The 26,129-nt window shown below is 48.5% G+C and overlaps 1 protein-coding gene across 7 annotated transcripts in view; it reads right to left on the bottom strand.

Annotated features, from left to right (window-relative positions):
• Positions 1–286: 286 nt before the first annotated feature.
• MLLT6 (MLLT6, PHD finger containing) overlaps positions 287–26,129 on the bottom strand; it is a 145,367-nt gene continuing 119,524 nt past the window's right edge. For 6 of the 7 annotated variants that reach the window (XM_084804714.1, XM_084804712.1, XM_084804713.1 and 3 more), the window contains 10 exons: positions 19,125–19,309; positions 17,664–17,781; positions 14,936–15,002; positions 11,551–11,690; positions 8,672–8,860; positions 6,348–6,436; positions 5,081–5,433; positions 3,582–3,690; positions 3,108–3,464; positions 287–2,135 (listed from right to left, as the gene is read on the bottom strand). In XM_084804714.1, the coding sequence (XP_084660840.1) occupies positions 2,091–2,135; positions 3,108–3,464; positions 3,582–3,690; positions 5,081–5,433; positions 6,348–6,436; positions 8,672–8,860; positions 11,551–11,690; positions 14,936–15,002; positions 17,664–17,781; positions 19,125–19,309 (1,652 nt within the window). In that variant the 3' untranslated portion in view covers positions 287–2,090. The remainder of the gene's footprint in view (positions 2,136–3,107; positions 3,465–3,581; positions 3,691–5,080; positions 5,434–6,347; positions 6,437–8,671; positions 8,861–11,550; positions 11,691–14,935; positions 15,003–17,663; positions 17,782–19,124; positions 19,310–26,129) is intronic. The other variant, XM_084804715.1, reaches the window with a different exon arrangement.

Here is a 26,129-nt window from a genome sequence, read left to right on the forward strand (position 1 = left end):
GATGGAGCTTTCTGCTTTTCAATTTTGTTAGCATTCGGCTGAAGAGAAGGGGAGAATGTCAAGCAGCTCCTTAATTTGTGCCAACGCTGCCATGACCACAAGGAAGGGAAGCTTCCTGTTTTCCATTTGGAATAGCTGCTGCTCTCATCAGTTTCCAGTAGCTTTCTGTTAAACAAAAAAGATTTACAAAAACAAAACCACACACACACACACACACACACACACACACAATTAGGAGTCAAGCGCATCTGTTTGGGTAAAACAAAAGAAACAAACCAAAAGATGAAATCCTGAAAAGTTGCTTCTATTTGTTTTTCTTCATCTTTTTTCTTTAAGTGTCCAGCTCATCCATGTGGCAGGTATTTTTCTTTTGTTTTCCAAAAAAAGAATAAACAAAACCAAAAGAAAACACACAGGGGAGGAGGAAAATATGATTTTGAACAGCAGTGGTCATTCCTGGGGTCATTAGCACATGCTCACCACCAATGTTTGAAAATAGTGCAAATTGGAAGAGGTGGCGGCAATGTGCCTGAAATGACTGTATATCCACGGAGGCATGAAAACTTTTAAAGTCCCTAGGTGTTTCAGTTCCCCGGAGTCTTGCCCCTTAGGAGATCTGGATTTATCCAGCAAAGATGGGGCTGGGTGGGGTTCCTCAGAGCATCTGACCTCATTTCCCATTTCTTCTCGTCACAACATCCTTAAAAAACAACAACTGCTTGACGGGAGAAGGGTGCTGGTGCCTTCCCTGAGGCATCTGGTTACAAAAGACAAAGAGAGAAAAGAAGGCTTACACTGATGTGAAGATCAACGTTCTCCTCACCTAGGATCTGATGTAGCCTGAGTCCATCGATAGGGATGGAAGATGTCCTTTACCAGAAAGGAGCTGCCTTGGAGATGGAAGGAACAGCTCCTGCCCTTACACAGTCTCCATCCTGCCTCTTTGGTGTTGGCTTTTGAGTGGCTAGTCTGACGGGATAGGAAAAGCATCTCGATGGTGAGCGTAGGTTATTTGAACGCTTCCAGATCAGGCTTTTATTCTACGATCGCCCTACCTCATTCTTGGAGTTTTACGGGGGTGGGTGGGTGTCCAGACACCACTGTCTTCCACTTGTAGGCCTCCTGTGTTTTCCCTCTGCTTCTTTTGCCTCTTTTCTTACTGCAAAAAAAAAAAATCCGCTGAGGAGAGAAAGGCGGAATAGCTGCCCAATGACTTTCGCGCAGTAGTGCCAGGAGCTGGCCAGCTGGAAGCACCCTTTGTAATTGCCTTCTTAAACCGCAGGCTGCCCACGAAGGCTCCTGAAGGCGAGGAAGAGAAGAGTCTTATTCCAGCATGGATGCCAGGAGGCATTTCTTTCAGCTCAGTCCTTAGGATCTGGGAGAGCCAAGGTGACTGTTCTTGGCCACGCCGAGATTGGCTTCTTCTCCCAGCAGAACCACCCCTCTGTAGGACTGAGGGAAGCCACATCCATGTGCCCGTCTGCAGACCCCATGGGAGTTAATCTTTTGGTGGTGCAGCATTCATGTGTGAGTGTATGAAGGGTCTCCAACTCCACTCTCACGCTCTTACGTGCCGGAGGCCTCGAATGCTCTGTCCCGTCCCCTTTTGCTGCATTTGGACCTTCCTGCTGCCCAACAGCTCGATGGATTTCTTAGCCCTGGTTTGGAAACGTCCTGCTTGGCAAAGATAACGTTACTGCCAGGGAAATGTGGCCACAGTCTGGCTCGTAGATCCCACCCTCAAAGGGGCACGCTTAGCTATCCAGTCAGCAGACTGCTTCCCCCTTTCCCCCTGAAGTGCAACTTCTCATGAAATAAGTGCGGCATCGCAGACAAAGCCAGCGAAATAGGGGGTGGGGATGGGATGGGGGTGGAAGGAAGGGTGTTTGCTCCACCCGCCTCCTTTGGAAGGGCGTGGGACGACAGGTCCAGAACCAAGGAACGTGGACTCCTCGCACACCTCTGCTTGGTGCCGCCCTGCCCGTGGCAAGGAAGACTTCCCGGGAAGCCTCGCATGCGGTTGCTCTACGTTTCAGGATCCATGGATCAGGGAGAGACTGTTTTCCTATGGCGGCCTGGCATCGCCCATGTTAGCCCTTGTCCTGAACCGGGGCGCCTCCCTTCTCATTCATGCTCTAGAGTGGGAGGAAATGGCAGAAGCACAGAAAGGTCGAATCTGGTTGTATATCAAGCAGTAATGAAAGAAAAAAGCAGGTGGGGCATGAAAGCATCTTCCTTGGAGTGGTCCTACACCTCAGGGTCATCGCAAGCATCATCATCGATTGCCACTACGATCCTTTTGCTCTTGGCTCCACCCTCCGATTCCTCACTGCTCCACCTACCCTTCCCTTAGGCTGGGAGCAGGCAACCTGGTGCACTCCAGAAATATTTGGGATTGCGGCTCCCATTAAACCCAAACCACTGGCTATGCTGGCTGGGGCTTATGGGAGTCGTGGTCTAGAACATCTGGAGGGCACCAGGTTGCTTACCTCTGCCTTAGGCCTCTGCTTCTCAGTTCACTGCCTCCTCTAGCCTCCTTCCTTCAGCTACCTTCACTCCTCAGCTTCTTGCCCCTTAGTCCCCTTGCCTCACAGAACCTCCTCCATTGCATTTACCAGCCTTCAGCTTCTCTGTTCCCATAGCCCTACCAGCATCACAAGGGGCTACAGCTCAGTGTGATAGAGAACATGCTTTTGATGCAGAAAGTCCCAGGTTCGATCCCGGGCTTCTCCGGGTAGGGCGAGGGAAGAGTCCTGCCTGAAACCCTGGAGAGCCAGGGTTCCAGTCAGTGTCAACAATACTGGACTGGATGGGCCAATGGTCTGATTCAGTATGAGGCAGCTTCCTACATTCCTAAGTTCCAGCACGTTCCCCAGCTCCTGCTGAAAGAATGCACCTTAGCCTGTCCCTTGACTACGTATAAGATTCCCCCCACCCCTGGACAGTCAATATTACCTTCCACTCTCCTCCCCATGCAGTTTGTCATCATTCCACATCTGACCCTTCTCTTTCAAGTGTTAGAATGCTTGTGAACATTCTGTGACGTCTCAGCAGCTCAGCTCTCAATAGACACTACCTAGTTTTTAGCCGGTTCATAAGATACCCACCATTCCTTTCTGGCTGACGCCATCACCTTGCAGGCTGAGGAAAGGGTTTGTTTGTGCCGTGAGGACAGGTGGGATAGTTGCCCCAGCTGTGGCTGACATCAGGCTGTTCCCAGGGGTGCTGAGCGGTGGGGAAGCCATTAAGGAACTGGCTGGATTGAGCTGCTGAGGGGAGATGGAGGCCAGGAGGGTGCTGCTGGCGGCAGATGGGGCAGTGCTGTTGGAGTGGAGGAGGGACGAGGAGGTTGCCGGCCCAAGGCCAGTCATGGGCAGCTGGGAGGAGCCGGTCATCTGGAGCCGCTGCAGGTCCCTTTTCTGCTGAATCTGTTGAATCATCTGGAACACCAGTGTCTGCTGCTCCTAGGGAACAAATTATAATGACTGGTTGCAGAAAGATCTGAGCAGTTCTCCCTCCGCACACAGGCCCCCACCGCATCAGCAGTGGCGCCAGGCGAGGGCCGAAGAGGCGGTACGTACCGGGCTGAGCGGCTGCGACGTCAAGAGCTGCTGCAGCTGCTGGAGCTGGAGCTCGTGCTGGCCGAGGAGCTGCCTGTGCTGCTCCGTCAGGTGGCTCGTGCCGGGCAGGCTGGAGGAAGGCAAGGCAAGCGGAACGCTGTGGTTAGCGGGAAAGGGGGTAGACAAACGGGTGCTTTTGCTTCCGAAGGAAGACGTGGTGGGGCCTGGGAAGGGCTAGTTCTTGAAGGTGAATGCAGAAGATAAGGTGCGGCAACCCCTGCTTCTGATGTGGATCCACAGTGCCCCCTAGCGCATCTGGTCAGTTGGCATCCTGCTGGGCACCCTGCATAGCTTTATCTGGCCTTATCTCACTCCTTTGTCCTCCAAAATGTGAGGTGCAAGTTACAATCGTTAAGAAGGTGAGACCAGCCACTAGGCACTTTTCTGATTTGCTGTCTGCTATCAGAAATGGAGGCTATCTGCAAAGGGGCTGGCTTTTACTGAGCGGAGACCCGCATAAAAATGATCTCCTCAGTCCAAAGAGAGATTTTCCTATATACCATCTAACTAGAAGCCAGATGCTCTCTCTCTCTCTCTCTGACCATCCTCTCTGCAACAAACTCGGTGCATGCTCTAGGACCTAAGATCATACTCAAGTGGGTAATGTGACTAGGTAAGATAGAGTGACTTTTTGTTTGTTTTTTTAATTCTGTGCATGAGTGTGACTGTTGCTTTCCCCAGTTTCCCCCCTCCCCCTTGTTTCTCTTTTTTTCTTAAATTAACTCCTTTTTGTATTTGAACATTTGGCTGTGTTGTTTCAAAAGGGATTTCTCACTGAACCCTTCCCCGCATCAAAGACCGCATGGTTACAAAGCCACTGCCTGTGTTTTAAGATTTTTTAAAAGGTTTTGTGACATTTCTGAGCTCTGGGAAGGAAAGTCCAAAGCACCTTCCTTTTTTCTTTTTTTCCTCGGTCTGGGTTGAAGGGAGGGACCTTGGCAACAGGGCTCAGAAACTCCCCAAGCAGCTGGGCAGACCAGGGCGTGTCAGGAGGTTCACCATGACCTATCAGAAATTCTTTTCCTGGGGGAACCCATGTAAAGAAGGGCTCCACTAGGAGGAGAAGCTATCCTCCTTCCTGGTCTTGTAACATAAGATATCATTGGAAAGAGTACAACAGCCTTCCCCAACTGGTGTCTTCCAGAGGTGTTGAACTGCAGCTCTCATCATCCCCAGCCAGCTGGTGTAAATGTGGAAGCACAGCCAGGAACAGCAGGCATGGGTGAAAGCTGAAGGCCGAGGGGGCCAGCTGATCAGGCAGTGAGGAATGCCCCACCTGAAGATTTTGTCCAGAAAATGCATGATTAAATAAACTAGAAATGAAAGCTTATTTAAATTGGAACAAGCCACAGAGTTTAGGGCAAGTAAGCAGAACCTCTTTGGGATTTGCAAACCCACCTTCCAAATCCTCCGTCCCTTCTCGACAATTGCTCCCCCTCCTCCCCACTTCATGGACTTACCTGCTTTGGCTGGTGGAGAGCTGCAGGCTTTGGGGAGCACTGCTTTGCGCCAAGAGGGGATTCTGAACCTGGGTGGCCACTGCTCCATTCAGGCTGCCTAGGATGCCGTTGACGGGGACTTGCTGGCCACCTGCCAGGCTCCCGAGGAGACCATCTACCAGGCTGTGGCTGGCTGGGGTGCCTCCCCCGTGGACTGTCCCCATTGCCCTGGCCAAGCCATTGACGGGCGGCGGCTGGAGCCCAGTCGTTAGCGAGAGGGAGGCGGGGCTCTGTTGCAGCAAGGGCAGTGGGGGAGGCGTGCTGTGGAAGGACAGGGAAGAGCTGCTTCTGCTTGGGCAGCCGGAGTGAGGATCCTGGCAGGAGACAGGAAGGAGGGAATAGCGTATTGGGCACTAGCTCTCTCGATGCCCGAGGAGGGAGAGAACATGTGTTGCTGCTGCGTCACCCTACCCGCCACCCCCTGTGTCTCGCAAAAATCCCGCAGCCACTTCTTCCAGCCGATGAGAAAAACAGAGGGCGGGCGCCTGCTCAAGAGAGCCCCACCAGCTGCCCTCTCACTGTGGCAAATGCCATGGCAGGAGAGTGGCTGGCAGGGCTCTTCAGCGGAGGGCTCTCCTGGGGGGTGCAAGGTGATGCAATTCACTACTCCTTCCACCCTGCTGCCTGATGTGGGCATCCCACCCTGCTTCATGGGAGGGATGCCCTTGGGGAATCATATCTAGGACTGCCTGCACTCTGTGCTCAAAAAACTAAAAAAAAAAAAAAAGTAGTCCAAATGCTGTTCCAGGAAAATAGGAATTGTGCAAACTGTGAATAAGTTGATGGAGCAAAATGTGCATAACTTCCCTTATTCTGGGCACTGAAGCCCCACCCCTAATTACTAAAAATCTTTTTTTGCCACCCCCCTAACTACTGAGATTTCAGCAAGCATTCCTCATGCATTCTAAAGCAAATCTTTGCAGCTTAAGGGCTAGAAACTTGCTTTGAAGAAAAGGAAGATTTGCTGAACATGCCCCCCTGGAGAGCTTCAGTTTGTCACAGTAGACCAGAGAGACCCTGTGCTCCTGCACAGCTGCCATTCAGTTGAAGGCAGTCTGAGCAGGAAATCTTCCCAGTCAATCGGCCTTGTCTGCCACTCCACCAACCACGCTCAACAGCACTGAAAACGCACCATGGGAGATGGCCATGTGGTTCTGCCACCTCTGGCTGGCAGGGGAGGGCCTGCTGAGGGGCAGCGAGGAGGGGAACAGAAAGAGATGCTCCGTACCTCGGAGGACGTAGAGAGAGAGTTCTCGATGCCAAAGCTGTTCTTGCAGGGGGGGCTCTTGCTGATACTCAGAGAGTCGCTGTTGCACACTACAGGGGAGGAGAGAGAATCAGAAAGACATCCCAAAGTGCATCCCAAAGCTGCAGACCCCTTTCCACGCTGAGGGAGGGCCCAAGTACAGATGACAATAATCACATGATGTGCCCTTGATATATTTTTTGGGAGAAATAAGCAGCATGGGAGCGGGGGCAGGGGGAGAGAAATCTCGACTGGGACCCTAGGATGGGGGGGGAGGCAGCTTTAGATTTTTGCGTTCCACTGTACTACTGATCTGGATTGGGGCCCCCAGAAACCGGAATTTGCATGCGAGGAAAAGTTCCCATTGAAACGAATGGGAGCTTTCCTCCCCTCCCCCCATGCTTATTGCAGGTGCTGGGGGGCACACACACAAAGGGCTAAAGCCCCCCTACCCCCATGCTAGGGCCCCGATCTGGACTGGAACCCCCGCCCCCGGCCACACACAGGCCCTTTCTCAAAGAAAAATCCTTCGCTCAAGGGCAAACCACATGATTAATATAATGCATAGTTTGGCCCTTCGCCTGGCTGGCCCCACACACATTCGAGATTACGGCTAAGGGCTTCATTCTGGGCCACACAATATGGTTTGCTAGTGGGTCTGTGCCTCTCTTTCTTGATTTCATTTAAAAAATATATATTTTTAAATTGATTTAAAAATTCACCAGTACAATGTATTTCCTTGCAGGTAAGAAAATCATACAGTCATGTAAAATACTGGGTATTTGTATAATATGGTATGGTCTATAGTAAGTGTCCCTCTGCAATTTACCATGGGCATCTGGTAGTTGTAGAGTATTATCTTTGTTGTTTACATATTGTATGAAACCACACCAAGGTTTCATACCACCACCAATACTGTGTTGTTTCCAGGGCCTCCAGAACACAGCAGGGTTCCTTCCAGGAGGCATCCCTTAATTGACCAACTACGATTTTTATTGGCATTGTGTTTTTAAACAAGTATAATTTTGACACGGTGTTTTAATCTTTTTAATTTTTTACTTTTTAATTTTTTTGCGTTCGCCACTCCAAAATCTGTTCTAGATATGGACCAGTAGATAAATATTGCAAATAAAAACAAATAAATAATAAGTCTCAGGAAAGTTATCAGTTTCTTGTTGCTTGCGTTGTGCTCTCAGTTGCTTGGTGAGCTTTTCAGCCAAGATGTTATTCCATAAATAGCTGAACCAGATGTCCAATGTCAATAATAAATGTGACTTCCAAGTTTTCGCAATAGCGTGTCTCGCTGCTACGAGCATAAACATGAACATTTCTTTATATTGGGGATACTGTTGAACTTCTTTCAGCCCAATTTCGGATTAGTCTCAGGGGCTGCATTTCAGTGGTGCGTGGAGCCAAAGGGAAAAGGGTGTGTGGACAAAAGACCAGAAATACCAAACACGCCAGCATATTTAAACTTAAAGTTTTTACTGCTGCTAACGAAGACTTAGGAGAGTCATTTCAACCTTGTAGAATGGGGGGAAATCTGCACATAAGCTGGAAAACCACAAAATTATTGGTGGCTGGGGGAAGATCCAGGGCAGGGTCAGGGTGAGGGCATGAGGCCATCCAGAGGACTGGGATCCCAAGCAGGCCAGCTCTGGCCCATAGGCCTGGGGTTCAACACCCCTACTTTATATGGTAACTGAGCATTTTGATCAGAAAAAATAGTAACAAAGCTAATTTGGAGTCCAATTTTTACCTTTAGGATTTTTTCACATTTGTTAAAGATGTCTGTCTAGAACTTTTGAAGCACTTCACAGTCCCACCACACATGATGGTAAATACCTAGGCTATTGCAACCTCTCCAACCGTGTGAATTTGTATTGGCATAAATTCTATTTGGGATGCTTGGTATTGCTTTAGTTCAATGTTAATTATTTTTTTAAAATGTATATGCCAATTTTCCTATTTCCTAATGTGCAAAGCAGCTCAGCACAGAAAATTAATACAAGTTCACAAAATAATACAAAGCATGATAACCATAAAACCAACAATATATGCATAAAAAACAGTAAACAAATGCATTTTTAAAATGCAGTAAAAAGCAGTCAGCGTCAACCTCACAAATATCCCTTAAAAGCCCTGGTGAATCCAAATATGTTGACCTGAGATGTGAATGATATTAATGTTGGTGCCTCCTTATCTTGTCAGGGGAGGACATTCCATGGATGGGGTGCTAACACTGAAAAGGTCCCATTTAGGAATTACATACCATCCACATATCAGGGGCAGGTGAGTTCTCTTACCATTGTGAGCTAGGATGTACTGGCCCTGGCCCGAGGGCCCATTGCTGGTGGTCACCACCGGGAAGGGAACAGAGAGCTGGACATTGAGAAGCTGCAAGCGCTCCTTTTTAGCGGCCAGTGTCATGATCTGCTCCTGGAGACGCTGATTCTCTTTTTGCAGTGAATGGAGCGCCTTGAGCATTTCTACAACTGCAGAAAATGTGGGCGGGAAGGGGGGTAGGGAGAGGAGAGAGATACAAAGGAGGGTCGCGGGTACAGAGGGATTGGGGGAACAACAGCAGTGACACAGTTAGAGCATATATGAAATGGTGCCCATGGGAAGGAAGGCACAAGGCTATCATAAGGCTATCCCAGAATTCTTCTTTGAAACAGTCCTGGCTCATTTGTCTATTGCAGCCTTTCCCAACCTGGTGCCCTCCAGATGTGTTGGACTCCAGCTCCCATCATCCTCAGCCAGCATGACCACTGGCTGGGAATAATGGGAGTTATAGTCCAACACATCTGGTGGGCACCAGGCTGGGGAAGCCTGGTCTATTATATTTGCGTACCCCCTTCTTCCAAGGAGCTCTGGGTGGGTTACAAGGGATTATTGCTTCTTTCCTCATAACAGCCCTGTGAGGTAGGTTAGGCTGACAAATAAGTAAGTGGGCCATGGTCATCCAGTATTTCTGGTTGGAAGGGAACAGTGATGTGGATTTTCTAGAATTATTTTAAATTAGAACATTTTCTTGAAAACCTTCTAGGAAATTTTCCAGATTGCCCCCCTCCCCCGCCCCGAATGCTCTAAATTGGGGGTGAAGGACCCATGCCCTCAGGATGTTGTTGGACTACAACCCCCATCATTCCTGGAGATTGGGTATGCTGGCTGGGGCTGATGGGAGCTGGAGTCCAACAACATCAGGAGGCCCATAAGTTTCCCACCCCCGCCCTAAATCAATTGTGATCTGACTTATTTAGTAAACAAAACAAAGTCTCCATTTCATGTTAATCGGACATGCTGTATACATATTTCAAAAGTATTTCCAGTAGCCAAAAATATTTCAACCGAACTCTTTGATTAGAGAAAAGAAATCCAATAAAGCATACTTAGGATACAATCCTGAAATTGCTTGCCCATTAAACTCATTGGGACTTACTTCTCAGTAGTTATGTATAGGAATGCATTGTTAATGTGATTTGCTGCATAATTCTATGCATGTCTACTCAGAAGAAGGGATGTATGGATTGTATAAAATCTGTGTTTTTGTGGATTGTCAGGCGCCTTTCATTCTGTCATCTGCCCAAAGACAGAATTGGGTTTCTTTTGTTTCCGAATTTGTGCAAATGCGCATTTGTGCAAATTTGCATGTGCGAAAATGCACAAATTCACCCAAAATGCACATTTTCACGCTTTAGCTTCTGGGGGAATGCACATTTTGGGGACTTTTTTAAAAAACGTTGCCTATTTTTCTATGACTAAATTTGTGCAAAATTCGGGAAAGTTAGAAAAATGGACTGTGAGCCCACGGAATCCACCTGACAGGGGAAAAGCCAGTCCTCTGCAGAATCTGCAGGCTGGATTCATGAAAATCTGAACTCATTTGGTTGTGCTGCTGATTTCTCCAACACCCCTACTCAGAAGTAAGTCCAACCTATTTCAGTGGGTTGCAGCCTGAGAAATTATTTTTTACTGGGATACCTGTAAGTATTTTAAAACATGACAGTTCAACAGCATGCACTATTGGCATTGTGCTAGAGTAGTTAATGCTCGTGCAACATAATTTACATTAGCTATTGTACCCCATTGGATGCTGCACATGGTGAGGCTACCATTATCTCGAAAAATGTTAATTACAATTTTGGAAGTGCCCAATTTGACTGCTACTGTATCTATTCATTATGTTACTAATTAAAGCGATGCAATTTTGAAATAGAAAAGTTAATCATGGAAAAGCGCAGCAGTGGGAGAAATCTGTGTGTGTGTGTGGGGGGGAATCTTCCATTAAAAAAAACTTTTTGCAAAACATTTTCCACCTCACATCACTGGGGACAGGGGATTTGAGCACAGGTCTCCCTGGTTTGAGTCCATCGGGCATGGGTCCCCAGATGTTATTGGACTACAACTCCCATCATCACTACCCAGCATGGCTCATGATCAGGGATAATCAGAGAGTCACAGCCCAACATCTGGGGAACCATGGTTGGCAACCACTGTATCTAACCATCATAGCACACTGGCTCTCCAGGGTCCTTCTCTCCACAATAGATAGAAACTACCCCAAAGGGCTGAGAACAGTGTAGTTCTGTTAACATCCACATGAACAAATCCTCTGGGACAAGATCGCCCCACCTTTTTTTAGAGAGGAGTCTGCATTGCTTCTACCTTTATCTGCCTGTCCCTGCATTGCAGGGGTGTGGGCCAAATTCCATTTTGGAGAAGCTCTCGGGGGCCACATTCCAGTGGTGGGCGGGGCTGAAGGCAAAAAGGGGTGGGGCCCTGCATATTTCACCTTAAAGAACTTATTGCCTTAGGAGAGGCATTTCAACCTTTTAGAATGGGGGGAACAACCTGCACAAAAGCTGGGAAACCACCAAATGAACAGTGGTGGGGGGGAAAGGGGAAAAGAGGGCATGGTCATCTGGGGAACCTCAGAGGGCTGGATTGGGGCCCTAGGTGGACAGGGTTTAGCCCCTGGCCCAGAGGTTCTGCACTCCTGATGCACTGTATCTTTCTCTAGTAGGCCCTCCTGCCTTTGACAGCCACAGGCAGGCAGAAATGTAGCAGGAGGCGTTTCCCCCAGCATGGAGATGACCTGATGAGAGGAGATGGAGGGACAGAGGCTTTCCCTTCCCCGGTGTGCCCCAACCTCCACCCTTCCATGCAATCTCCTGGGACTCACTATTGACGCCGGCCTCCCCGTTGCCCTGTTTCTCCAGGAGCTGTTCAATGTTTGGTGTGGCCTGGGGGACATTTTCCAGCTGCCCACTGCTAGTCGATACCGTCTGGTCAAAGAGGGTGGGGAGACTGCTGATGGGGGACCTGCCCGGTGAAGGAAAAAGAGCCTTCAGAAGTGGGAAGGACCATTCATATCCCTCCCGGTCCCATCACAAACAATCAGTTCCACCCATCCAAGGCATGAAAAGCTCCATTCTGCAAACTAAATGTATTATGCAGATTCTGTATGCATTTGCTTATTTCACATAAATGATCCTGCTACTACTAGCAACAAGGAAAAGGATTGTCAGCCCCATATGCTCTGCTTTTGAGATTTCAGCCAGGTGTTGTGTATTTTAGGCTTATCACCCCTCCACCCAGCCATAAGGGCTAGAAGCTTGGTCTCTCTTTTTAACTGGAATCTGTGATTCCCTGCATGCTGAATTCTGCACCTAGTTCCCAGTTCCATGCTTGTAGAAATGCAGAATTCAGACAACCTTGGCTAGGGATGTTTATACCATCTAATTATAGTGAATAGGGCTGCAAATCAAGATGAAAAATTTAGCTGCTCTTCCCCTCCTCTACACATTTGGGGGGCAGGGTGATAGAAAAGAGAGGGAGAAACAGCCACATCAGAAATTTGAAGGGAAATTAATCTACAGGCAACTTCCAGAAAATTACACCTTTCTCTAGTACAGAGGTGGGCAGAAAGAAGATCGCCAGTTGTTTTGAACTTCCAGTATTCCTGACCATTGGCCATGCTGGATTATGGGAGTAGAATCATAGAATAGTAGGGTTGGAAGGGGCCTACAAGACCATCGAGTCCAACCCCCTGCTCAGTGCAGGAAGCCTGATTCCCAGGCAGTCTCCCATCCAAGTACTAACCAGGGCTGACCCTGCTTAGCTTCCGAGATCAGGCACATCCAGCCCTTTGTTTATTTTTATTTATTTATTGCATTTATATCCCGCCTTTTTTCCTCTTGCAAGGAACCCAAGGCAGCTTACATGATCCTCCTCCTCTCCCTTTTATCCTCGCAACAACAACCCTGTGAGGTAGGTTGGGCTGAGAGTCTGTGATTGGCCCAAAGTCATCCAGTGAGCTTCCATGGCTGAGTGGGGACTAGAACCCGGATCTCCCAGCTCCCAGTCCAACACTCTAGCCACTACGCCACAATGGCTCACTTTGAAGTCCAAAACATCTGGAGATCTATCTTCTTCCCATCCCTTCTCTAGGGTACTGCATACCCAGGACTCTGCCAAACACAGCCTTGTAAATGAGTCCAAAAAGCTTAGTAGCCTGCTTTTCTTGTCTTTTATACTAGCCTCCTAAGAGGCTAGTAGCTGGCATTTCCATGTTCACCATGGAAGAGGGGAAGCCTTCTTCTTCACAGCCAGCATGAAAATGCAGGATAGCAAAAAAAACCCCCTGCCTTCTATCAAGTGGATTGGCAGAGGAGGGATGGGCAATTTCTCCCCCCTCCTCATGTTCATGCTGGTTATGGAGGCAGAGATGTTGCTTCCCCAGATGTTGCTTCCCCAGCAGCTAGCACAGATACAAGCAGGCTGGCAGAGGAGGAATGGAACAACCCATCCTTCCTCCGCCAGCCCATTCACTTGCTTGCATGGAACACCTGGTTGCCCACGGCTACCAGCAGAGTTGCTAAATGCAAGGCTGGCCAAACATCTAAAAAGCCGTGGGGGAAGCGTGTCATTCCAGAGGGGCAAAGCAGTGCTGATGCTTCACCCTTTCCCTGCCACCACTTCTCCCCTGCACTCCCCTCCTGCAGCGCCTTTCCCAGGGGATCTTACTGTCTATCTCCACGCACAGTTCCATGGGGCCAGACTAGATTTTCTGGGAAATGGACAGGAGGGAACCTTTTCCGCCTCCTCCTGCTCAAAGAGGGTAGATTCCGATTATATCCCATTGCAGAAGGCCAATCCAGCGGGCGCCAGGCAGGTTGCATTAACGAAGCCGGTTTCCTAAATTTCTCAATGTGTTTCGAACATAGGAAACTCTATGAATGAAAACACCCGTATTCTGGTGGAATTCCGTCTCCTCCAGCTTAACTCCAAAGTAGCTGGTCAGTTTCAGCAGACAGTGGCAAGTTCCAGTTAGGTTTCCCCAGTACAAAAAAGCTGTTCTCCCCACGTTTGTTCAGGCCCACAGCCTCCCGCAAGCTGGTGCCCTCCGGATGTGTTGGACTAAAAAACCCCTGCCCCATGTTGGGGAGGGATGATGGGAGTTGTAGTCCAGCACTTCTGGAGGCCACCAGGTTGGGGGAGGCTGGGTTAGGGTTTTGGGACCAGCTTGTTAATAAGCCTGTTGTGCACCCACTTAGCGTTGCCTTCTCTTCTGTCTGCCATGTAGGGATGGACGAAAGTCCCTTACCTGGTCCCGCAGCTTGCTTCGCGGTGGGGGGGAGGCGCTCTGTTCCTCCCCGCCAAAATTCTGGCCGGGGGGGAGGCGCCCCGTCCCTCCAGCCGAAATTCTGGCCAGGGGGGAGGCGCCCCGTCCCTCCGGCCACAAATCCTCTGCTCCTGCCGTGTTGCAAATGGCAGCGGCTGTAGCCGCCGCCGTTTGCGTCCCTGCAGTCAGCCGTGATAGGCTACGTAAATGTTTACGTAGCCTATCATGGCTGACTTTGGGGGAAAAAAAAAAGCGCGTACGCAAATGGCGGCGCCTATGGGCACCGCCATTTGCGTTCCTTATTTGGGCATGTGTAGTCTACGTAGACATTTACGTAGACTACGGCAAAAATAAGGGCAACGCAAATAGCGTTCCCCTTATTTTCACCGTAGTCTACGTAAATGTCTACGTAGACTACACGTGCCCAAATAAGGAACGCAAATGGCGGCGCCCATGGGCGCCGCCATTTGCGTATGCGTTTTTTTTCCCCAAAGTCAGCTGTGATAGGCTACATAAGGATTTACGTAGCCTATCACGTTTTTTTTAAAAAATCTAGCTGTGATAGGCTACGTAAAACTTTACGTAGCCTATCACTTTTGTTGTTGTTGGGTTTTTTTTACACTTGGAAATGGCGGCGGCAGCCGGTTGGAAGACCGGCCGCTGCCGCACCACTGCCGCACCGCTGCCAGGAGCCGCCGCCGCCAGGGACATTTGGCCAAGGTAAGTCCCATCCCGGGGGGGGTGGCGGACCATTTCTCCACTAATTTCGGGGGGCCGAATGCGTTGGCATTCAGCCTCCCGGAGATTCGTGGAGAAATTCTCCGACATCCCTACTGCCATGTGGGGCAGCCCTCTCTCCAGATATAGGGCTCATCCTGTCCTTGATAGTGCGTCAGTGCATGATTTCCTCCCCTGTCCCCCACAGCCTTTTGGGAAAACTTACATGGAAGAGAGACTTTCTTGGGGCGAGGAGCCTCGGCAGGCAAAATTACAGTCTTCCAAATCTGGTTCTGGAAGCAGAAAGAGAAATGGTGATCTTTTAAACATAATTTGCAGGCAACCCCCACGAACACCAACTCAAGCTCGAGTTTTAGCAAATGATCTAGAGCTGAGGTTGTCAACACACGATCTGCGGGCTGCAGGGGCTCCCCAATGTCCCCCAGTTTTGGTGGCAAAGCATGACCTTTTTTTTTAAGCCCCCCTTTTTTTGACAGTGTGGCAACACAGCCTGTGGCAGGTCTTGGGGGAGGAAGGGTGGCCACCAGACTGCCTGAAGTTGCCCGCTCTGATCTAAAGACTAGGCTACACATTTATTTATTTATTTATCGCTTGCTTGCTTGCATTTATATCCCGCCTTTTTCCTCCTTAAGGAACGCAAGGTGGCGTGCATAATCCTCCTCCTCTTCATTTTATCCTCCCAACAACCCTGTGAGGTAGGTTAGGCTGAGAGTCTGTGACCATCTCAGAATCACCCAGTGAGCTCCATGGCCGAGTGGGGACTAGAACCCAGATCTCCAAGCTCCCAGTCCAACACTCTCGCCAGTACACCACACTGGCACATGATGGCAGTAGGCCCAGGTAGAGCCCTAGGGAGATGATCCTATGTTTAGCCCCAAAGGGCCATATAGTTGAAGGGACCGAAACCCTTCCAGTCTCCACTGCTTACCTACCTGTAGGACCCACCCTCCAGTGCTTTCCTCCCAGGAGAATTCATTTCCAGGATCAAGGCCTGGCTGAGAAGAAAAGCACTGGGCAGGGGTCAGGGCAGGGACGACACACACACTGGGGACATAAGCTTCAAGTGTGATGGGAAGGGTTTAACATTCTCTATGTATCCTTTTTTCTCTTGAATTGGGCCCTAATTTTTAAGGGGCAGACCCGGGTTTACAGAAATCAGTGCCAGCTCCAGGTTTTGGGGGCTCTTGGGCAAGATAACTGTAGCAGATCCTCTCCCTGAACAGGCCTACACCCTCCTTACTTCTCTACCCTGCTGCCAATTCTCTTGCCCTCTTCCTCCGGACCCAGTCCATACAACCACCCAGAAGAAGAATACAAGGCAAGGATGCTGCTCTGTCTCTTCCTCATTCTTGTCACTGCTTTTATGCTCAGGTAGGGCAGCTGAACAGGCATTAATAGCGAGGAGGAGGAGCAGGGCCAGGTGCTCCAGCCACTGACACTGGCCCCCCCTGCAGGATAGAATCATCGAATAGTAGGGTTGGAAGGGGCCTACAAGGCCATCGAGTCCAACCCCCTGCTCAGTGCAGGAATCCAAGTCAGAGCATCCCTGACAGATGGCTGTCCAGCCTCGTCTTGAAGGCCTCCAGTGTGGGAGAGCCCACCACCTCCCTAGGTCATTGGTTCCATTGTCGTGTTGCTCTAACAGTCAGGAAGTTTTTCCTGATGTTCAGCCGGAATCTGGCTTCCTGTAACTTGAGCCTATTATTCCGTGTCCTGCACTCTGGGATGATAGAGAAGAGATCCCGGCCTTCCTCTCTGTGACAGCCTTCAAGTACTTGAAGAGCGCCTTCTCCTCTCAAAGCTAAACATGCCCAGTTCTTTCAGTCTCTCCTCAGAGGGCTTTGTTTCCAGTCCCCTGATCATCTTTGTTGCCCTCCTCTGAACCCTCTCCAGTTTGTCTACATTTTTCTTAAAGTGTGGTGCCCAGAACTGGACACAGTACTCCAGATGAGGCCTAACCAGTGCTGAGTAGAGGGGAACTAGTACTTCCCAGGATTTGGAAGCTATGCTTCTATTAATGCAGCCCAAAAGAGCATTGGCCTTTTTTGCAGCCACATCACATTGCTTGCTCATATTCAGTTTGTGATCGACAACTATTCCAAGATCTTTCTCACTTGTAGTGCTGTTGAGCCACGTATCCCCCATCTTGTAACTGTGCATTTAGTTTCTTTTTCCTAGGTGCGGAACTTGGCATTTATCCCTATTAAATGTAATTCTGTTGTTTTCTGCCCAGCGCTCCAGGCTATCAAGATCACTTTGAAGTGGGCACTGGCAGGTACCCAATGATGCTTAGCCCTGATACCACCCTGGGTGTCATGTCTAGCCAGGTCTGCAAAATACCTACGAAATCTGCCATGTTGGGAATGTTGCAGAAGTGGCCACAGCCTGGCTAGTGTTACCTTCCTAGATCTTATAAAGTGCAATATTTTGCTCCTTCCCAGTCGATGCCCTACACTCAGCATCGACACCGTTAATATTCTACACCGCAACACATTTTACATCCTGTGCTGCTTTGAAACCAAAGCCCCGTAAATCTCCCTGCGAAACTGAAAACGTTCAATACAAGCTCCGCCAACGTAGCTGCTTCCTGTCTTGAGGGATGTTCTTGCTCCCATGCGCCACCAGATGGCACCCCAGTGCAGTCATTGTCGCTCTACAGCACCAGCATGTCTCTCTCCTTCGTTGAACATGCGCACGGTCCCCTGTGCTCGTTTCCCAAGAGCTCTAGATCAGATTTCAGATGCTTGACTACTGTACTTATATGTCAAAGAGCCTGTACAAAACGAAGAATTAAATCTGAAATCTCTTTTCCTCCTGTAACTTGCCCATGCTCCCGCAATGTGGAAATCTCACCCACATAGGGAAGGAGGAAAAGAACCCTGGATGTTTCGGAATGAGATCAGAGCTCGTGTAAAACTTCCTCATTTGCCTACCTGTCCGGTTGGTTTCGGACTGGCTCAGCAGGGGATTGATTGACAGTCCAGAGGTGAGAGGGCTTCCAAAAATGTGCGAGGAAGGGAGACTGAACGTAGGTCCTGCCAGTGAGAACACCTGCAAGAAGGGAAAGACAAAGGAGAAAACAAACACTTCGTTTTAAGAGCCTTCTTTTCCAAGCTTCCCACCAAATCCTTGACTACTACTGAATGGATTATCTTAAAGTGGAGAGGCATCTCCCTATCTTAGACCAGCTCCAAAACACTGGATCCTTGTTTTGCTGAAGGAACACTAGCTGCCTGTTCTTTACAATGAAACCACTTTCTTTCTGCAGAACGCTCCGGTGAAATTGAACTCTGGTACCCTTCAAGGCAAAACCAAACCAAACCAAACCAAACCTGGAGGCATGTACGCAAGTAAAGTCAGGGACTAGAGTTACGGGGAGAGGTTCAGCTCAGGATCCCAGATCATCAGGTCCATATCATGGGAGGGCCTTCTGGATTATTGCTCTAGTTCCTCCTCCTCCTCCTCCTCCTCCAAGAATAACAGCACTTACACTTTGGGCTTTTCTACACGAGGCTGTATCTACTTTCGGTTTCATTGCAGAATTGAGATCCAAGCACTACATAAAGAGCATTACCTTTCCTGCTTTCACACTACGTAACCTCTAGGCGGCACTGTGGTATAGTGGAATAGCGCAAATACAAAAGAGGAAATTGTGTTTTCTTTCACCTTTAAAAATTATACCCCTTTTTCCCTGCTCTAAAAAAACCCCTCAAAGACGGTGCTGTTTACAAATGGAAGCGAAACTGGTGGGTCACGTTGTCATCTAGAGAACCCATAAACAACCATGAGTAGGGAATGATGAGCACGCAACAAATGCTTAATGTAGAAAAGCTCTTTGTTTTGTTTTTAATAAGAGATTTAAGCTTTTAGTTAATGACAGAAATTTACAGCTTGCTGATACAAAATGAGTGGCCATGTTAACTGTGAATGATGAATGGCACCCTTGAAGCTTCTCATGCAACATAACACAGTAAAGCACATTCAGCCACTGAATACTGCTATTGGCCTGTAGTTTTTGTGTCCCCCCCTCCCCCGTCACAGATTCTGAGCAGAATTCTGAGTAGATATACTGCAGAACAGCAAGGGGCAAGAGCAATCTCTCTGTCCAATGAGGACTTGGGGTACTGGTATCCATAACCTTTAAGGGAAGCAACCATTCTTGATTTGCTTTGTATTTTACAAATCATACCCCGCAGAGGTCAGTCTATGAGTTATTCACAGTAATTTTCTTTTTGATATCCTTTAACGTCTTTACCTTTTATATATTTAATCTCCTGAAAATTAGGATGGTCCTTTTGTACATGGATGATGCCAGACTGGACAGGCAGAAGACTTGGGGGCCTGGCCCTCTCATAGAAAAGAACAGGTACAACATTGATGTTTGAAGTCCTTACCTGGGTAGTGGAGACGGAGGAAGAGGAAGAGGTTGGGATGGTGCTAGCAAAGGGAGAGCGGGTGAGCTGGGGAAGCGATGAAGTGCCTTGGTGAGCCAGAAGACTGGAGGAGAGGGGCGTGCTGCAAACTGTTCTGAGCACCCCACCCCCGTGTGAAATGGGGTCCTTGTTGCTTGTATAAATCCCTGCATGAAGAAATCAGAGTGGGACTTGAGACAAGGGAGCCAGACACCAAGAAAAGGATGTCCCTGTTGGGCATCATAAGTGTTTATTTAGAATTCTCTGTCTCTGTTTCTCCCTTGCAAGACAGTGTAACAGCCTTTCCTTACCATCTTTATTCTCCTGAAACAAATCCATCAGGGCACGCCAGGATTATTTCCATTTTATAGAACTGGACTAAGTGCAGCTAAAGGCTTTCCCAGTGCATAGCACAACAAATTCTGTCAAACCTAGAGCATTTCTACACCAGCTTACAATCCTGCATTTAAAACAGGGCTTTCTGTTTCCATTTTAAATGCAGGATCATGATGGACTTCCTGTACATGCGCTTCCTTCCCGCCCCATTTCCCCCTCCTTTCCCCCCTTATCTGTGTTGTTCTATATGTTTCATTATTCAGCCACTAGATGGCGCTGTGGTCTAGTTCCTCTTATTGCATGACTTCCTGTTTTCAGGAGGGAACTCAACACACTGTAATTTGATAGCTCATTATCTCTGATCTTTTAAAAAACTGGGATAAAGGTCATTTAGCGTGGGAGACACCCTGGAAGTTGACGATGTCATTTAAAGGACCTGCAAACTTCCATGAGTAACCAATCTCAATAGCAGGATAAAAGCACCGTGTGAAGAAGCCCCTAGATACAGCTTTCTCCCAGCCCAGAAACCACAAGGTATTCCCATCAAGAGCATGGGAAGATGTGATTCCCCCCGCCCCGGGTATCAGGACCAATGGAATTTGGAGTGCTGTCTTAAAAGTGTGCAAACCCTCTGGACAGTACCCATGACATCACTGATGTCTGGCTTATACAGTCCACACACACTGTGCCTTGCCCATATTGTGGCTTTAAAGGTGAAGACAGATAGATGAAACCGTGTTAGAGCTATGAGGCTGATCTGGAAGTCCTCTCACTGCATCTAATCCAAATGTACCAATTCCTCTCCACGATCGAGAACAAAATGGCTCTTGGAAGCCGAAGCAAGTTGTACACAAGTGTAGCACCGATTGGGGGGCCTCCTGTGATGTCACAAAGAACCTCTCACCCTCCCTCCACCCTGGCATCCCCAGAGCACTTTTGTCCTTTTAGAAAGTTTCAAGGTTTTTTAAATTAATTAAAAAGTGGTGAAAACACAGATAGACATCTATGAAGTGTTTTCCCCCTGCTTTTTTTAAAAGAAGGACTGTCTATTTGAACCATGGCAATAACAGCTAAGCCAAGGTGGGATTCAGTGCCATTTTCAGCTGCACAGCTGGGGGAGGGGGGGGAGAGCTAGGCTCATAGTGAAGCTGAAGAATTCACGATAAGTTCTGTTTTGTCCCTGTCCCCACCCACCCCAACTCAGGGCTTCTTCACATGGAGCTTTTATCCTGCTATGGAGATTGCTCACTAATGGAAGACTGTGGGCCCTTTGGATGATGCCATCAACCTCCAGGGCATCTCTCACACTAAATGACCTTTATTCCATTTTTTAAAAAAGATTGGAGATAATGAGCTATCAGATTACAGCACTTGAGTTCTGTTTGAGTTCCCTCATGAAAAAAGAAAAGCCACAATAAGAGGAGCTAGACCACAGCGCCATCTAGTGGCTGTCTAACGAAACTATATGGAGCACATGTAAAGGAGTCTGTCATGATCCTGTATTTAAAACGGAAGCAGAAAGCCTCGTTTTAAATGTGGGATTTTAGGCTGGTGTAAAGATGTTCTCATTTTATCTGCCTTTCCTGTTACACCAGCTCAGTTCGCAAAGAGGTGAATTGCTTGCAGGAAAGGTAGCATAGGGGAAGCTGAAACTGATTAGCCTAAAGTCAAAATGAGGGGAAACTCCTAGTCAATTTCACACATGCACACGCGTGCGTGCGCGCGCACACACACACAGACACACACACCCATCCACCCAAAAGCCAGTGTTCAGATTTTGCTTGGAGACTTTAGGTGAATTCCAGGGATGGAGTATCAGTTTCTTGGGTCTTGTACCTTGAGATTAAGCCTGCAATCTTAAGCACACTAATTGCTCAGTGTAACTTACTTCTGAGTAAACATGCATAGGATTACACTGTGCAACAGTTTCAGCCTTGGCTCCAATCTCCTCTCGGCAGACTGGGAGCTGGAGTTCATGCCTTTCAGCTGACAACGTACGGCCTAAGCTTGAACTAATCATCCAGGAGACTGAGAATTATAAAAACCCACACTTCCATATCTGCCCATTTATAATTCATAAATATAGACAGCTGGAGCAGCGTAGCAGCTAGGAGAAGTTGTGCTATGAACTGGGAAGCTCCCAGTCCAAATCTCATGCCAGACATAAACTCACACAGTAGACCTAGGCAAGCTGCTCTCTCTCTCAGCCTCAGCATCCCCACCCCTTTGCAATATGGGCATAGTAATACCGACCTATTTACCGGGATGTTGCAAGGATGGCAAGACAATAAATGTGAAGCGCTAAAAAGCTGGATATTCAAAAGCACAATATAAATTCTAATGATTACTTGCTGTAGTATTACGATAATATTCCAGTTTGGGCAATATGCAAGAGATGACAAAGGTTCAAGCCATTATTCTTGGAAACATTCTACAAGAAAGGAGACCAGATTTGCTCGGATGGTGTCCGCCTTTCCTGCTTTTTAAAGAACATATTTTTGCAGCTTCATTTGGCAATAGTTGCATGCCACAGTGAACCCAGACCTACAGGGAGTAGAGAATCTACAGGCAATACTATTGCCCATGCGTGATCCCTCAAGCCTAGTTAATTTTCTGTCTGCACTAGGCCTGAGAGACAGTGACTTGCCTGAAGAAAGACCGAGATTCCATCTCCCCCTTCTTCACTTCTGCATTTGGAAGATATCACAAACACAGTACCTCCCAGCTGCACTCGTTCAGACATCTCCAGAGGGCTGGCTGTGTTACTCTGTTGCAGCAAAAAGCAAACAAGCACCCCGAAGAGCCTTGTGGTACCTTAAAGACTAATACGTTGATTATGGCATCAGCTTTTGTGGACTACCGTCTGCTTCACTGGATGAGGCCATGAAAGCTTATGCCTTAATAAATGCATTAGCCTTTAAGGTGCCGTAAGACTCTTGGTTGCTTTTGCTCATTCCATTCCATTTCATCCAAAGAACCGAGTGGATCCCAGGACCAGCTGTTCTAAGCTCCTCAGGGCCACTTTGTACAATGGGCTGGATCCAGGTTTACACTGGATCAATTGCACTGGAGGAAGTGGACTTCCCCGCCCCCTGCTTCCCACAGGCGCCCCTCCAGCCCTCTGAAAATGCTACACAGGAGACCCTGCTGAATGGGGAGAGCTGTGGTGCGTGGGGGGATCCCCCAAACCAGATGGAGAGACCTTCCGCAAACAGAGCCTTCCTCTTGAAGAAGGCGGATCCTGGATCCAACCCAATATATTTTCCACATGTACCTGAATGGTACGTGTTAGAAATACACCACATAGTGCTTAAACACATGTCTGGCACCTGTGCACACTTCCAAGCTCCTTATAGCACGTCTCTGTATTGGAAGGCATATTGCTTTGAGCCTTGTGAGGCAGCCCCCAGCAACAGCCCTCTAATGGGCAAAACCCAGGAGTCTTGACACTTGGGGGCCCTCCATATCCATCCATTGACTAGCAGATTCCTTCTACCCCCTCCACCCGCAGGTTTAAGCAGTCCTAGGTATTAAATCTAACCCACTAGAGCCCAGTCACTTTGGTGAACTGAGAAAAGAACACCTGGTTTCTGGTTCGTACATCTCTCCCTACATCTACTTCTCTACTCTGTAAGCAGAGATTTCGAACAACTCTCCACTTGCATTCCACCCACCCAAATGACAAGCAGTTCAGGAGGCAGGAAATGGAGAAAGATGTGGGGGGGGGGAACTAAATTTGGCAGGTGGGTGGTTTTTTGCTAGTATTTTTGCTTCCACTTAAGTGGATCCCAGCACTCTAACAGGCCTCTTCACATGTTACGTTTGTAGGTGCAGCTTTGGGGTCCACCTAAAACGTAATGTGTGAATGCAACAAACACCCATTTGCAAGCATGCTGTATCATACAAGTTCACCCATCAGGGAGCTGGGCTTGGTTGCAGCTCCCGCACTTGGAGGCCTGCGTAATATGTGTGAAAAAATGCCCCTAGGTAGGCCTGGATTGCGGGTTGTTGTCAGGCGGACCCACCGCCCATGAAAAATCTCCCCCCTTCCCCCCCCCCTCTTTGAACACAATAGAGGGAGGGAAAAGAAGAAGACGAAGAAATATATTGCCCGAGGTTGCGATTATGGGAGGCGTGCGGTTGGTAACAGCTCCTCCCTGGAAAATAATTACATCCTGGATTCTCTCTCTCTCTTTCCCCGGCTCCTCCCCTGCCCCGAAGTGGTGAGAGTAAAAGGCTCCGTCACCAGGAGACGAAATGAAGCCAAACTGCGCATCCTCCTCCCACACGCTCCCATGACGCCCGCACGCCCGCCCTCTCTATCCACTGTGACCTGAATAGAAGCATCTGCAAACAAGCTGGCAGAGATATGGGCAAACGCAGCTGCCAAGCAAATCAGCCGTGGCACACCGGGCCTCTTGCTTCCTTCCCCTTAACCCTTTCTTGCAAGCGCTGCCCCTTGGCAACTGGTGTTCACACTACAGCGTTCCGGCAAATTTTGGGTGTCCCCACCTGGTATGCTTCCAAAGCACTTTGTGAATGTTCTGTCTATAGCATGCAGTGGGGATCAGTGCTTGGGGAGAAGATGATACATGCCCTGCAATTTCACCACATGCTGGGATGTGGGGATGATTGCTTTGCCGCCGTGACACTTTTATTGTTGTTGTTGTTATTGTTATAGCACCATCAAAGGAGGGTGAGGGGAGACATGATAGAGGTGTACAAAGTTATGCATGGTGTGGAGAATGTGGATAGGGAGACTTTTTTCTCCCTTTCTCAAAATACTAGAACCCAGTGGGGTCATCCCATGAAGCTGACTGGTGGGAGAATCAGGGCAGATCAAAGGAAATACTTCTTCAGGAGTGGGCTCTCCCACACTGGAGGCATTCAAGATGAAGCTGGACAGCCGTCTGTCAAGGATGCTCTGACTTGGATTCCTGCATTGAGCAGGGGGTTGGACTCGATGGTCTTATAGGCCCCTTCCAACCCTACTGTTCTATGATTCTATGATTCACACAGCGCGTAGTTAAACTATGGAACCTGCTACAACAGGATGCAGTGATGGTCACCAATTTGGATGGCTTTTAAGAGGGGGTTGGACAAATCCCTGCAGGAAAAGGCTATCAATGGCTACTAGTCCTGATGACTATGTCATCATAGACTATGTGCTACCTCCAGTACCAGAGGCAGTGAGCCTATGTGCACCAGTTGCTGGGGAACATGGGCAGGAGGGTGCTGTTATGCTCATGTCCTGCTTGCGGGTTCCTGGTTGACAGCTGGTTGGCCGCCGTGTGAACAGAATGCTGGACTAGATGGACCCTTGGTCTGATCCAGCAGGGCTGTTCTTATGTTCTTATGTACATGGCACTGTACAGAATAAAACAATAAAACTACAAATCCCTGCCGCAGAAGTGTACATTCTAATAAATGCTTCTTGGGATGTATTTGGCACTGGTCATTTCAATTAGGCTGCAAGTCAAAACGCTGACCCGATGCACTCCAGATGTGTCGGGCTACAATTCCCATGATTCCAGATGTGTTGGGCTACCATTCCCATCATTCTCAGATAGCATGGCCATGCTGCTACACACATTTGCCTGGGCGCAAGTCCCACTTGAACTCAAAGGGTCTTACTTCTGAGCAGACGTTCACACGCGGTTTGTAAACAGGGCTGTGCGTGTGTGTGTGCGTGCGTGCCGGAAGCCTACGCTAGTGTAAAAGAAAGTGCAAGAGGTGGTCGTGGTAGCACAACTCAGGCTCCTGAAAAATCTCAGCTACCTTTTTTTAAAGCCACTCTAATTTTTAAAATATTCAAAAATAAATAAGTAAAAGCATTATATTACTGAAAAGATCCCATGTGGGTGAACATTGGCCTGGAAAGTGGTGTTCCAATATATGATGAATATATTGTCAATAAATGTATCTGATTGCAAACCAGGGCATGTTTGTGCTTCAAGCATGAAAGCAAGCGAAGGGCTGAACAACACATCATCCCAACACATAGTCTGGCATTGCCTGATTCCTTTTAAACTAAGTCAACCGCCCCAACCTGGTGCCTTCCAGATGTTCTCGGCTACAACTCCCAGCATCCCCAGCCAGCATGCCCAATGCACTGGGGGGTTAACCCTTTCCTCCCATGCCATGGCCATGACAAAGATCACCCTCCCTGGCTGCTATTTGGCATGGGAAGGAAGCAGCCTTTGGCAGCTTCCCTCCTGTGACAAACAGCCTTGGGGATGGGAGTTTGGGGGGATCACAGCACAAGGGAAAGGGTGAAAAGAAATCCTTGCTGTGATCCTGATCACCGCCCCCCACCCCCATGGCTTCAGTTTGAAGCTTAAAAAAGAATCACAGGACACCAAACAATACGTTTGACATCATGTATAGTTTGGCCCAAAGTTGAGTGTATTCCTGCATTGAGCAAAATTTTGTAGAATTCACAAACCAATTTGGTTCAATGCCTTGAAACTGGCTTCCTGTCATAGCACTTGGGCCGAGGCAATTAACCTCTTGGGGATCAGATCGTGCAGATTAGGCAGTTTAGCATGTATCTGGTTGTTCTCTTTAATAATATTCCACCTGCACGTCTGTCAGACTGTCTGACTTCTCCTCCTCTTTTTTCACTATGAGCAGGAGAGGTGCCAGCTGAAA

This window comes from Heloderma suspectum, chromosome 6 (genome assembly GCF_057233095.1).
Source record: "Heloderma suspectum isolate Gila_16-S chromosome 6, 16-S_ref, whole genome shotgun sequence".
NCBI classification, from domain to species: Eukaryota; Metazoa; Chordata; class Lepidosauria; order Squamata; family Helodermatidae; genus Heloderma; species Heloderma suspectum.